At 40.0% G+C, this 15,171-nt stretch overlaps 1 protein-coding gene across 2 annotated transcripts; it reads right to left on the bottom strand.

The window, feature by feature from the left end:
• Positions 1-2,244: 2,244 nt before the first annotated feature.
• On the bottom strand, positions 2,245-9,981 carry HOXB9 (homeobox B9). Of its 2 annotated transcripts, none has more exons than XM_034415526.3 (2): positions 8,975-9,981; positions 2,245-5,602 (listed from the first exon to the last, which is right to left on the bottom strand). In XM_034415526.3, the coding sequence occupies exons 1-2, from the start codon at positions 9,486-9,488 to the stop codon at positions 5,367-5,369; spliced, it is 750 nt and encodes a 249-aa protein (XP_034271417.1). In that variant the 5' UTR covers positions 9,489-9,981; the 3' UTR covers positions 2,245-5,366. The 2 variants fall into 2 exon arrangements, 1 of the variants encoding a protein (XP_034271417.1); XR_004591093.3 differs by lacking the exon at positions 8,975-9,981 and adding an exon at positions 8,662-8,958 and having other exon boundaries at positions 5,512-5,602.
• Positions 9,982-15,171: the final 5,190 nt, after the last annotated feature.

Here is a 15,171-nt window from a genome sequence, read left to right as displayed (position 1 = left end):
TCGACAACACTGCAAATATTTAAGGATATTTATGATGATTCTCATAAAATTGCCATACTATATAATGATCTACAATGATTCCCATCAAAGTATGCCCAGATCTCTGTTGGCTGGACAACGCATGACATCTCCTAGAATTTGTGACCTATTTTTCCTCTCTAGCTAAATAAATCCTACATTTTGAAAATAGCGGTATAACTATCAAATCCTTCTGACATCACAAAACAAGTAGCGGGGCCAAAGAAAATTGCTCGGATTGTGTCGTTTATGCGGTTAAAGAACTATTTGCTTAAAATCACACGCAGAGAGGGGGGTGGGAAGCAGGCACATACACACCCACCCACCCACACAAACAAACAAACACACACGTTTAATCATACTCTGGGTAACAAGTTCAGCATTAAATTGTTCCCACAAAGCTCTGTTAAGACAAATGGAGTTACGCAGAAACAATTATACAAACTCCCCTTTTTGGCTCGGGGTGTGTGCGGATCTTCTGGCGGCCTTTGTGTGACAAGTTTTCATCTCTCCTTCTTTGCTCGCCTTCCAATGGACCGAGTATTTATACCTTCTGAGAAGAAACGCTCCAGAAAGATCGCCATGATTAGTCCTATATTTTATGCTCGGGGATTTATTCACAATGGTTTCGAGCAACAATTCCGTTTATTGTTCGTAATGAAATCAAGGTGTTGTAGACTCAAGAGGGAAAGATACTGCGGTCTGGTTATTTCTACCATGGAGTGATAGCACCATCTAACGACCATTTGAAGTAAGACGCCCGTAAAAATAATAGATGGTAATAAGCAAAGATGGGTTAGGGAGATTGGTTGTGATGCTTTTATGGATCCCATCTTTTCTTTTCCATTGTGTGCATTTTAAACGAGTGTTACCAATGATAAATCATGAAGGAGTGTATAAGATTTCTTCTATGACTCTAAGTGGAAAATGACCACTGTCTCCTCAGAATTCTTGGTTAGTTCTACTGCGTTGCTTTCCATCCGGTCGTTTTCAGGACAATAAATGACAGAGATTCTGGGATTCTGCTTTTGAAAAACCACCATTGTTTCAAAGCCCGAGACAAAACAATTGAAGTATTCTGCTCTGGAAGGGAAAGCTTGGGCTGTAGATAGATTAAAAAGAGGGCAGAAAAAGCTTTCCAAAACCAGACGTCTGGCCAGGATTTGGAGTGTGTGTCTACGTTTGGTGGTGATGGTGATAGGGTATTTGGGGTGGGGGTGGGGGAAGAAAAGGGGATGTTGCTGAGAGTTTATGATCCAGGATGCTGGCAACTTGAAAGTGATAAGAAATGACGGACAAAGGCTGAAGCAATCCAGAACACAGGATTTTCACAGAATCCACAAGATTTGGATAAATTAAGAAATGTTTTCTTTCTCCCCCCCCCCCCACTCCTTTATTTAATTTTTCTCCTTTTTTAAAATGTTTCTTATTTCTGGGACAAAATACATCCCTGCTCCTTCTTTATCCTCTTCCCCCACCATAGAAAGACACTCTGGTAATTTAGGAGCTTCTGAAAGTTTCCTACTCTTGTTTGCTTTACAGTTGCTTAGTTCCTTAACCTTCAGAAATTTATACCCTATAAAGTTTTATGGCGGTCATATTCTTTTATTGCAGCCTACCGCACAGACTTTTCTTCTCTCTTTTATGACAAGCTACTCTCCCACTTCTACTCCAGTAATATCCAGCATCTAGCAATCATTTCATTCTCCTTTTGGAATATATATATTTGTGTGTGTGTGTACATACACATACACGTATGCATGTCTGTGGTAATGAAGATAATGTGCTTGTTTTTTTAAAAAAAGGCTTCATAATCTTTCAAGAAGTTGTACAATTACGTGGATTGTGGATATAAACAAAAATGGAAGCAACTATGCATGATTTTCTTTTGAGTAGAGAATAAAGATATCCAGATATTGACTTTGGCAAAATCTAAAATATTATTCTTTTAATCTGAATTACTTTTTGGTTAAAATTACAAGACAGTTACTGGGCATTGGAAATTTTTTAGTTGGTCTTCCTTCTTTTCTTCCTTCCTTCTCTGAAACTGAAGAATTCTGGATCATCACCCTTCCATCCTGTGGGAAAACAACCTTCAGTGTCTACACCTCTTTCCTGTACCAGGTAAACATCTCATTCATTCTCTCACGCATATTCTCCCATTCATTCATCAGTCCTTTATGATTTGTTTTCTGGTCTAAAAGTAACAAGAAAGACTCTTTTAAATTGAAAGACAGAGAATTGCTTTATTTCTGTTTTGTTGAAGAGATTCAGAGATGGAGCCGACTTCACACGGAAAGAAATAAAAATACACTGAGAATGAGCTTTTTCTAAGGACAAAGGAGAGAATCTCCAACAAACCAAATCAAACCTAAAATATCTTTATAATACACGCTAAAGAGCCACTAAAGAAAAACAAACACAAGTGCAAATATTTCTGCAGTTTTAGAAGAAGCAGTATAACACAATGAGATATAGGTCAGGGTCCCCTTTAAATCGATTTTTATTCTGTGGGATTAAACAACTGTAGAAAATACATTTTGACCTTATAGAACTGAAGAAACAATATTTTTTTCAACATTTTTCCTCTACAAAGAGACTTTTTTCTAATGAAATCAACTAGTTTCTCTTATTAATCCATGCATTACCAAAAATGCAGCTTTCAAAAACATCTCTTGTCTTCACTAATAAGGTCTAGGAACGCGTCTATGTCTAAAATCAGTTAATATGCTAATACATGTGTGGAGAATGTTTTTCTTTACAAAATGTTCGTATTAATCTGGAGAGAATTTCAGAGCAGGTTTTCTGCAATGCTCAGGGTGTCTGGTCGGCTTTGAGAACTACTGGAGGCAAATAAATGCCGTGGATAAACCACCAAACCACCCCAAATCCTCCCATATCCTAGCTGGTGCGATAGACTCTCTAATGCTGGCAGTGCTATCTAAAAACCAAACAATACTTCCAGCTTTCTTTTTATTAGGAGAAGTTAAACAGATAAATGCAGAAGCTCCGACTTTTTCCTTTAAAGCCCAATATAAAATTGGTTTTGAAAACAGTATGAAGTTAGCAGAATTTAAGCCTAGGTTATACCCTATATTTTTCTCCCACAGCAACAATTTGTTTGCTTTGTAGAGGATTTGCCCAGCAATCCTTCTCTCCTGATCCAAGACAACTTGTCTAGGATGTGGGCATTTCAAGTTTTTGTTTCCCCCCACCCACCCCCAGGAAGCAATTTTTCAAAAACCCGCTAAAATATTATTAAAAAATGTGCTGGAGTAAAAGATTTATTTGCTTGCCATTTCAGAAAATCCTTCAAACCAAGCAATGCTATTTGAAATGTAAAGTTAAAATCTGCCTATCAAATTTGAAAGAATGACGGCAGACAAAAACAATGATAGAAAAATTCTGTACATCACTCTATGAAATTAGATTTTTCTTCTGGGACTCCTGTCTACAAAGAGAAAAAGCCTTACATTTAGGCAAGTATTTCCCCCCTTCCTCACCCCTGTTATGTTATGAAAATTTCTCACCGTAGAATGGTGTTATATCTAAAAAGTGGGAGTGCATAATAGCAGTGGAAATCAGTTTAGAAATGTGGAGCCTTTTCTGGTTCTGCAACTGTTTAAAAGCTTAAAATGGTTTAAGCCCCATTTTACATTCTTATAAGCCACAGAAAACAAGAGGAAGCTTCACAAGAGCACATTCACAAACAGTTCTCCCCACAGAAACAACAGCCCTCCCACACCATATAAGCCTCTTGCACTAAAGTAACTTACCTACCCCCCCTCCCTGAACTCCCTTCCATCCAAGCCCTCCAAACGGTGGGGTTGCACTTCAATAATCATAAAGGAAACAAAATCCCAAGCCTGATTATTTAAAAGTGAAGAATGGGGCTACCAAAGACATGGAACCCCCCTTTTATCTAATGGGACTGTTTTTCTGTTTGTAAACAAAGGAGATATAAAACGTATTTAAAATCAAAGAAAGCAATTTCTACCTCAAAAGCAATCAACTACCCTTTTGGATCACTTTGTGTTTGCGTTAGAATAAATGTGAAATGTGGCTTTATCCTCCAAGACAAGGAAAGGAGGTGGATCCCTCAACATTCAAGTATTAAAACTTCTCTGTGAAACTGGATAAGTGAGGGTTGACTCAGAGACCCTCTGTCACGCTTGGTACTTTGAGTGCCCTTCTGGATACCGGTAACTCTTGTCCTTAGTATATTATAGATACCAAAAGCAAAGAGTCCCCTGCTTTTACAAATTTAGATATCTAGCTTCACATGCAGCTCAAAAGGCTTTTGCTTTCTGACCCTCCTTATTTCCTTAAAAATGTCTTAGTGGAGAAATGCGAGCAAACTGGAAAGTTCTCCAACGCCAAATAAAGAGAAGGAAAGGAATAAGCAAATCAGGGAGTGTGGTCTTCCCCAGATGCTGGTGAAAGTTTGCTTTCGGCATTGCTTGGGGCAATGTTCTGACTAACCTTTTTTTTTTTCCTTTCTAAAAGCTGCTCATCAAACAGGCTAAGGGAGGAAAGAGAGATGCCTTCTGAATGCAAGCCCTCAAAAAGTTCATGGTTTATAAATGGTTTTCCTGGAGTTTTCCTCCTTGTACTCCATAGAGGAGAGATCTTATGTACCTTAACAAAAAGAATGTGGTATGGAGGTTGAATTTGGGTTCACTTGGGCATCTATACAGTTGTTGATTCTGGATCAATCCAGTTCCAGCCTGGGGATGGGTGGGGGAGGACATGCCCTTAGTTGAGGGCAGGTTTAAGGTCAGCCTTCTTTTCCTTTCCTTTCCTTTTCTTGGCTTAATCAATAGCATTCAAAGCAACCCTCCTGCAATGGCTGCCTTTCCAGTGCCTTGCATCACAACTCTCCCCATTCTCATTTATTATGGCAAGGGGGGGTCACACTGAAGCTCACACTGTTTGGAACACTTCAAGTTTGGGAAGGCCTAACCAACAGAAGAAAGTAGCTATGCTTACAGAATATTGCCTGTCAACAATTACCTTTCTGTGCATAGCATTCCCCCCCCCTTATTGTTCCTTGTTGGAGTTATCAGTACATATATTTTAAAAGTAGGGAGGATGTCAAATGAAAACAAGCATGTGTAGTCTTCTGAATCCTTTGCCTGCCACCCAAGAGGAGGCCTCTTTCTAGATTGCTTGCTTCTGAAGTCATCTCAAGCTGAGAAGGAAGTCATTGACCATCAAAAACCATCTAAGTTTGGGAGGGATGAAAATTAGGGTAGAACAGAGAAAGGGGGAAGAAGAAGAAGAAGAAGAAGAAGAAGAAGAAGAAGAAGAAGAAGAAGAAGAAGAAGAAGAAGAAGAAGAAGGAAGTTTCACTCTTTTCCCTGTTCCTTATTCATTTTCTTCATTTTCATCCTGCGATTCTGAAACCAGATTTTGACTTGTCTTTCACTCAGGTTCAGAAGCCTGGCCACTTCATGTCTACGGTCCCTGGTGAGGTACATGTTGAACAGAAATTCTTTCTCCAGTTCCAGGGTCTGGTACTTTGTATAGGGGCATCTTTTCTTCCGGGAGGAACGAGCGTGCAACCAGTTGGCTGCTGGATTACCTGGAGGGGGGAAAAAAACAAACCCAAAAAACAGGGTCACTCAGGAATTGACACCAAATCCTCCAAGGTTCTCAAAATCTCTTTGGACAGACGAACTTTTTAATTATTTGAAGACAAACTCATGTGCAGTGGAGACCTACCAAGTCTTACCTACAATATAATGTTGGGAAAATAGATGTACAAAATATATCTGCCACATATCAAAATAGTCATGTTTGACCTGCAAATAACAAAGAAGACTTTGGAAAGGAAGGGTGGTGGGGGAAAAGGAAAATGAGTAATTTATTTAAGAGATGGAAAAGTATATTTATTTAGGTATAAAAGACAGGAAGGAAGGAAGGAAGGAAGGAAGGAAGGAAGGAAGGAAGGAAGGAAGGAAGGAGGAAAGTGGCACTTTATTCAAAATTTTTAAATGAATCTATTTATATGGTACTTGGATAGGTAAACAATCCACACATATCTTTTAAATATTGGTGTGAAAGGCATATTTTTTGTCAGTATTGACATAAAATAGAAATTCCTTCCTTCCTTCTTTTTCTTTTTCTTTCTTTTTCTTTTTGTGGTACAAGGGAGAAACAAATTACCTGTCTGTTGTCTAGAGCACCCGTGTTTTCATCATGGAGCTTCCTAATCCAGCAAAGTAGGGGATCAAACGGAGAAGGGGGATATCCTCTCTTGAAAGCCACAACAGTCTCCCCAGCCGTGGCATATAGTCCCTTCTGCTTATGGATATTATTTTACCCCAAGCAGAGTTTCAGAAGTAACAGCCCTGATTTGGAGAATTCATGAGACCTTTTATGAGGAGCAGAGAAGGAGAAGCACTGTGGCTAGAAGCCAAGTCAATAAAATGCTAGAGGTGAGTAAACAGGACTATAGTAGGTCTGATGTGGCCACATCTCCACCAAAGGCAAAACAAAACAAAACAAAACAAAAAGGCAGCTGGATGTGAGTGTGTGTCTGTGTGTGTTGTGCTGTTCATGTAAAGACAAGCTAGCCTAATCCATTAGTAACTGGGTTCTTTCACACAGAGGGAATTCTGCTACCAAGGAAAAGGACTGGGGGTGCTGCAGCAGAAAAGTCAGCTCTTGCCTGGTTTCCTGGCCTCCTGCTGAAATTAAAAGCAGCCTTGCAAGCCTCAATTCTTGTTGAATGGCAGGAGGGAGTACAGACGCCATTTCTCCATGGGTAAAATGAAATCCATTCCCTCCCACCCTCCCTCCCTCTCTCTGAATCTCTCTCTGTCTCTCTCTGTTTCCCTCTCTCCCTCTCTCTCCCCCCCTCTCTATCTCTCTCTCTCTCTCTCTCACACACACACACACACACACACACACACACAGAGCTTACTTTCCACTCTCTTCCTAATCTTAGCAACTACTTCCTTCACAGAAGTGGCTGACTCTAATAAGCAAAAAATTAAATATTAAAGAGAGGCGTTGCTGTTAATAATTAATACTGCTACCTATCTTTAATGGCAGTCTCCACAATGGTCCCCTTTTTAGGGATATGGATGTGCGTGTGATTTCTTGGCATTTCATGGAAACATGAGGTTTGGCACAGGAAAACAAGTTTATTTTTCATTTCGCACAATTCCCCAAACAGGAAACAAAAGACAACAAAGCAAAACAAGAGAAGGAAGGAAGAAAAGAGGGAGGGAGTGGATGTATGGAGAAGGAGGGGGGGGAAGGGAGATTTAGTTAGCAGGCTATTCTTAAACCCAAAATGCACATTCATAAATACAGACACAAAAACATACATGCACATACAAAAGCAGGGTGTGTATTAGACTCAAGATAACGCTTTTCTGTCAATAAAGAAGTTCAGGAATAAGCTGAATTGCACTGAGGTGGAAAGCCCAGCTTCTGTCTGGGGCAAATGGGGTCCTTCTCTCCTTTTGCTTTTTCCCCATTTCTGCCTTCCCTGCACTTTCACCCCACAGAACTTGATGCCGGACACCGGTGGTCAGTTTGGATCTCTAGGAACTAAGCCTTTTCTTCGCAAGGTCTCTCTCTGTCTCTCCATTTCGGGGCTGGTGAGAAGGTGAGGGGGGGGAGTCAGGGGGGGCAGACAAGTTTTTCTCTTCAATCTTCCCATTCTTTTCAAATGTTTCCTTCCTTCTGATCTGGATTTTCTGCCAATTCTGCAACACAAATCTTTCTTTCCTGCTCCGGGGCAGGAGTTGTTCATGAAATACTATCAAGATCAAGACACTAGCAAAATGCACCGGTTTTAATTTTGAGAAAAATTCAAATAAAAAATCACCGCCATCATTGGCGCCCCCTTTCCTTCAAAAATGAAATGAAATGAAATAAATAAACTTCTTGGGAAGTCATCTTGTGAATGAAATAACCTACATCCTGATTTGAAACTATCAGGGAATTCGCACATATCACAATACTGAAGTCAACTCTCTTATTGGAAACATCCCCGGCATTGGGCAAAGGGCAAGGCAAAAGACCTTGCATTATAAGGAAAAAGAAAAAAGAAAAAGAAAAGAGGATTCGAATTAAATTTTGTCGCTCTCCCTTCCAGCCCTATCCCCAGTTTTTTTCACAATATTTTTCCTCGAAGGTGTCTGTGTTTGGAGGGGGTGGGGAGAGAGAAGAGAGATAATAGTGATGAAATTGCAGAAGCAAACATGATTAAGCTTAAGAGTTCTATACTATATTTCTCTTAGTAAATTTAAAACAAAGAAACACCCCCTAATAAAGCTTGCTTCTTTTATTTATTTATTCTGTTTTTGGGCGGGACAAGGGAAGGCATTGGCTCTGAAATATTCATAGCCACGCGGAATGTACATTTCATATCCAAACAATAATAAACAAGGAAGAAGATAGCGCACGCTACCAGGGATCGAGGTCCTCCAAGGCAAATAAGGACACTTGGAGAACTGAATCTCCCTTCTTAGTTCTCAAAGGCACCCCTGTTTCCACACTATTTTCATCCTTCGCGTTTCCTTTAGTCTCTCTCCAAACATGCACACGATACACACACCGAGGCTCATTCAATACTCCCCCAATCTATTATCGTTGTCCTCCCCCACCGCCAAATTTTATACATACAACCGAATCCCGCGAAGCAACCGTCCCTTCCTCAAGCCACCGGCTGCAAGCAAAGTCGAATCGAGTCTCTTCCAACCCTCACTGTCCAATTTCCATGCTTTTATCACTTTCAACAATACACTAAGCCGAGCAAACCACCCACTCCAGAACCCCCAGCCCTAGATTAACACCAGTGGCTTAAATAGGGGAAGGGGGACATTTCTCTTTTTTAAAAAAAAATTTTTTTTTTAAAGTTTCCCCTGCCCATTGTGTCTTTTATGACACCCCCTCTTAGGTTTTTATGATGTTTACTTCCTCACTTTTTATAACTTACTTTGATCTGGCCTGCTTTTGTCCTCGCTTCCTTCACAAACTTTATTGTCCTCGAAGCTGGGCCTTTGACTGGAAGCGATCCCTTCCCTTCCAGCAGAAGGGTCTAAGTGGTACTCCTGTGTCCCCTGTTTACGGATCTCCCCGGGGTGTCCCAGCAGCGGTTCTGTTTTAACTGGTCCCTGCCCGGCTGCTATGTTTTCTGTTCTGGGCACTGGGTCCAGCCAGCTTCGTAGATACCTGCTCTCTGAGGTAGGGATGTTTTGATGCTGGAGGTAGGGATGGTAGACCGAAGGAAGGGTAGCAGCAGTGTGTGGCGGCAGAGGCGTCCAGGAAGCGCTGAAAACGGAGGATTTGGGCTGGAAACTACAGGAGGGGAACTCGAGGTGTTCAGTGTGGGTAGTTTGCCTGGAGTTTGAGTACTGCCCGGAAGAGAATTTAGCGGCGGGAGAGTCTTCGTTGTCATGGCTTATAATGGAGTCGACATAGTAATTGCTAAGAGTTCCAGAAATTGACATTCTTGGACATCCTACGAGCACCACGGTTCAATGAAGGGGAAAGCAAACCAGCGAGCGAGCGAACAAGCAATAAAAAAATAAGGAGTAGATCTCTAGTTAAGCTGCTGTACAGATATTAGAGTATATGGAGAGGGGAGGGGGGAGCTGGTTGGAGAAAAAAAAACACAAAACAAAACAAAACACCAAACCAGGCGACACTCTCGCTTAACCCCCTTTCCTCCTCCAGCATCAACTTCCCAGCCAAGAAAAAGTACAGTCGGGACTGCCGGGTTGGGAGCTTCCAGCAAAATGATTGGTCAAACTTTTTTCGTGAGGCTGATAAAGCGTCAGGGCAGGCGTAAATCAATCCTGGCGGAGCGGGGCGGGCGGGCGGACGGGGGGGGTGTGTGGGGTGTGCGCCCAGGCTGTCAACCGCCCTCTGCATTCCATATCAAGGATGGATTGCGTTCTGTCGAGGCGATGTTGCAAAACGTCGGGGGTTCAGAAAGCGAAACGTACAGTGCAAACGGGGATGGGAGGGGTGGGGGCTCTGGGCTGGGGGTGGAGGGATGCTGCAGCGATGTCGATGTGGGAGGGGGATCGATTCCCTCCCCCGAAACATGAAAGAGAAATGCTGAGTTTTGTCCTCTCTTTTCCTTCCTTAAAGCTCTTCTGGGGATTTCTCCTTCCTCCCCCCCCTCCCGCCCCCACTACCAAATGTATAAGCGGCCATTCTGGACTCCTTTGCTCGCCTTCGATATGTCAAGGCTACTTATCTCAGTCGGGAAAATGCAATATGAATTGTGCTTTCTTTTCTCTAAAGTTTTCCAGAAGAGGGCGGGAGATGAATCGGCTTACAAGTCCAAGGCGTATGGATGCACGTACGCGAGAGATGCTTTCCACATGGTGGTGGTGGTTACCACTATCATTATTATTGTCGTTGAAAGCTGGTTGTAGATGGCGAGTAACCTACTGCAAAAGCTTTTAATACCGGAAGATTTTTCCCGTGTCCCCCTTCCGTGCTCCGTTCAACATTAACTGCCAAGGATTTGTATATATAATCCCTCCACGATTATATATTAAACATTGTCGCGCGTGTGCATTATATATGCCGGTGTGGATGTACAGGCGCGTGACCTGATGATGCCTGAATGAAATCTATAGCTTGTAGTAAAACAGTAGCTTATATGGTAAGCAAATCTACACACGGATACATATATTCACACTCACGTATCTATCATTCCCATATATTTTTAAGCATGTGTATCTACATGCAGAGTCGTTGTGAGTTATATGTTGCTTTGATAGTCAAGATTTTAAACAGGCAGAGCGTGAACTACAGAGAGAGAGAAAAAAATGCCGGTTCCGGACTGCAATAGCCCCGTTTGTTTGGAAAGCAATGGAGGGGCGGAGGAGGCTTGGGGGAGAGGAGACGGATTTGCACTGCTGAATCTCACCTCCCCTCTCTCCTTCTTCCCCGCCATATACACGCACTTTAATTTTACTACCCTTGTAAAATGTCCAATTCGGTACCGCTTCTTTTTCTTTCCTCACAGAAGGCGTTAGACCTGAGACGGTTAAATAGTTGAATAAAACTTACATTAGCTTTCTTTGATTTTTATAGCCTTGAATTTACTGCCTGTGGAAAGGGAGGGTATTGGAGGTGGGGGGTAGAGAAGCCAGGGATGGGAGTGATGTCTTGAACCTTACAGAACCCTCTTTTTGCCCTCCTGGTGTTCAACCTTCTTAATGCTGCAGAATGAATCCAACACAATTCAGATCCTTATGGATTTCCATTACTAAATCTCGCTCAATGCATTTGCTTCCGAAGAGTTCTCCCGTTCAGGTCAGCGGCTGTGGAGTATAGATTGACAGCACAGATCCTAAAACATATAATTGCAAGTTTATGTTCTCTTTTCATTATTGTTTAGTGTCATTTACTTCTAAGTAAATATTTTTCGTTATATCAGCATTGATTTATTATTCCAATACGCTCCGGCTTAACTGCCTTGCCAAGCTAGCTGTCGGTCTGCGTCAAGCATCGCAACAATGCCTGATCGTAAATTCCTCTTCCGTAACCTGGTAGATCCCGTTTTCTTTCTAATGGAGCAGGAAGTGTTGGGGGTGGGGGTGTCCTGTGTTGTTGTTTTTTTCTCAACAAGATTCAACTCTTCTAAAAATAAAAGCAACATGAAAAGAAAAAGAGAGATCTTTAGGTTTTCAGCAAAGAGCTTTAAAACGGTGCAAATAGACATTCGATATGAATGCAGAAAAAGGGATTGTATTCTGTGACTTTGGAAGAAAAAGCTCCCTTTTCTAAGCACTGGCTTTGACCGAGTAATTGGTCTCACTGGGGCATTGGAGAACTCCATTAGTCCTTCTAGAAGAGGTCCTTCTGGCAATGAAGCCCAATAACAACTATGACAGACTATATGCTGAAGCATCCTTTCGCTCAAATATATTTTCTTATTTCAGAGTGGAAGTGGCTATAATGAAGATATGGACCAGGATGATGTGTGTAAGTGTGGGGTTTGCAAAGACCATAGTTGGGTTGGTAGATAGTAAAGCAGATCTGAACTGGCTTGAGAAATATATCAATGGTCAGAAAATTGGAGGATAGATGCGTGCATAGATAGAGTGAGGCATTCAAAGGAAGAACAGAAATAGCCTTTCTTTCTGGCAGAAATTAAAATATATTAATTAAAAGAGGGCCGTGGCACTACAGTTTTGAGAATAACCCGAGTAGAAAATCCTTAGAAATCCTGGGACCTCATTTGAGAATAAAGGTATTGGGAAACAAAGAAATGGGGGAGGATGAGACAAGAATTAGGGTCATCTGAACTAGTGAAAAACTGATACATTCAAGTGCTGTAATAATTAATTTCTTCTTGGAGTAATATATATAATAACACATGGAAAACCAGCCTGCACCCCGTTCTTATCCAACTTGTGCTCTTTATTTGCAGTTCAAAGGAAGGCAGAGGTGGATAATTGGAAGAGTGAAGACACTTTATGTTTGAACCTCAGGCACAAATATTTTGCACTAAGCAGGTTAATTGAGATTATTTTCAAGTAAATCTTTAGAGGACTGCAGCTGTGATCATGTCCAGTCAAATGTAAATTATTTTTGACCTAATAATATAAATAGTCAAATTCAGCTAGGTCTTCCTTTTCTCCCTGCAATCAATGGATTTAGTAATAATAAAAACCTGGGCACTTCTCCTTGAGTTCAGTGGGCTATTTAAGGACTGAAATCTGAAGAATGAGTAAATATGGATGGATAGAACCCTTTAGAATGAAATCTGACAGCTGGTATATGAAAATGATACTTTAGCATTTGAAATAGAATTCTGTTCCAGAGTTAATATGCAGAATAATCCAATTCAGCTTGGTTTGGGCTAATAAAGTTGGTTCTTTAAGTTTCTTCTAGACTCAAGGAACCATTGTTGTTCTTGCTGCTTCTAAGGCAAACTTTAAGTCAAAGCAGAGGAAAAAGCATCAAAATGTTTCCTTTTAAATAATCTCTTATTTAAAATGTGACTGCTACTCAGTTTTGTGAACATGTTCTTGGAAGATCATCTGACAATGTGTAGATTTCCTTGATTTATTTTAATGATAATATTTAATAATATTAAATAATAACATGTTTAATAATAATCAAACTAGAAAATAAATCAGAATTTTTATGTGAAATAGACATTTCACAACAATTAAAATAAAAAAGAAAGCATAGAATAAATACGGTTGCATGGCATTTTTTATTTTTACAAAATCAGATTTGGAAGTATCCTCTTACACTTTGGGCATTCAAAAGTATATATGGACTATTTGAAGGTATTATAGAAAGACAGGCTTTCTCACTGACTAGAATTTAGATCAGTAATGGATTAGCAAGCTTTTTTGGAAGTGGTTAGAAGGTTTTTTTAAAAAAAAGAAGAAGAAAGCTATGTAATTTACTGAAAATTAATTGAAAGGAAACACCTGTTCAGTATTTATTTATTTTTTTGCAAGAGAATTTCTTCACATTTTACCTATAATGCATATATTCTTGGGAAATCCTCAGGCATCTCCTATAAATAATTATGAGGCATGCCAGCAGCTGAGTACATAATTTTGTAGAGTATATAAATTTATACTCAAATGTCATCAGAAGAGTTTCCCTGAAACTGAATCCAGAACTTTCTCTAGTGGAAAAACCACACAAGAAGACCTGCAAAACCCATCTGCCTTCCCATGTCCTGGGGGTTTTATCCAGGGATATATTCATTTTAATTTCTTCTCTTTCATTAAAAAAAAAAAAGCCACAGTGCTCATCCATCCACATTATCAAGACAGACTCTTTGGATATTCTGTTTAAAATAGAGAGATCAACTTTAGTTCGTTTAGTATATAAAGATTTTTTAAAAATTGAGGTACTTTTCATTTTTCATTTTGAAAATATCATGCAGACTAATGTCTGGAAAACAGTTTTGCTTTCTGAAGAACTGTTTCCCAAAGCCCTGGTGTGTTAAACAAGCTTCCCTCATCTCAAGCATTTTTCCAAGGCCATCTACTAAACACAGCAGGGATAGCAAGAAGATTACAGACAAGAGTAATTACTAAACAAGATTTCCAGATACTATCCAATCTAGAGAACTTTAAGCCAAAAAGGCTCAGCACACATAAATAAAAATCTCTTGACTAAGTTTGAAATACTCAAATTTGCTTGAGAGTGTAAACTTATTTCTGCTTGTTAAGGCAAAGAAGACATTCTGATTTTTTTTTTTAAAAGCTGGCTTTCAAAATCTGTGACCTATTTAAAAAGTGATGGGGCATTTAAAGCCAAAAAATTAAGAAGACTCATTCCATTTTAAACACAGAACAATATCTATCCCAAAGTAGACAACAGTTGGCTGTCAAAAATACCTTTACTATTTTGGGGGAGAGAAGTTCAAGCAATGTTTATTTCAGAAAATTGATAACTATCAAGTTGCACATTTCACAATCTCTAGACTTCTGTTTAATGTGTTACATATACTGAGAATTACTTTCCTGAAAATATCCAGTAACTTAATTAAATTTAGGGGTTTAATTTCTTTCAAATCATGGTTTCTCCCCCACCCTTTCTTTTTTCATTTATGTTTGTTGCATTATCAGTTGAGACAATACCTTTTCTGTCTGACCAACTTTTCATAGAAACGATATTTCACCATGCAAACTTGGGATTATAATACTTTTTAACTTTTATACTTGATAAATGGTAATTGGTGATTACTTCTTTTAAAAGATCACAAACATCACTAGCAATCCCTCCCCACATTTTTTTTTATAAACCATGTGGGAAAAAGTTGTCCCTTTTCCCAACGAACAGTTTGCCTTTTCCATGCTTTTCATATCATACAACTAACAACTACAACCAGGATCTCTGAACAGCTTCTATCTACCTGATTAAACTGTTATCAAATATTACAATGCTCATTGGAAGTGCTGGAGATTCCAATAATAATTTGTCTTTCAGACTTTTAAGTGAGCACCATTCAAAATGTAGACCATCCGTCTACATACCTTGGGAGTGAATCCAGTGAATTTAGTGGCAGTGTAGGACTACACTGCATATAGGTAAATTTAAATTATTCAAAGAGGAAAGGAGCTTCTGTAAAACCGGAGCTGGAAGTTTATACACACGTGACTTTCCCTGAAACACCCCACCCCCACCCCCACCCCC

The sequence above is a fragment of the Pantherophis guttatus genome, chromosome 4 (genome assembly GCF_059756535.1).
Source record: "Pantherophis guttatus breed Tessera chromosome 4, ASM5975653v1, whole genome shotgun sequence".
NCBI lineage: Eukaryota > Metazoa > Chordata > Lepidosauria > Squamata > Colubridae > Pantherophis > Pantherophis guttatus.
Note: the sequence above shows the minus strand (reverse complement) of the source record. Positions and strands in the feature narration are given on the sequence as shown.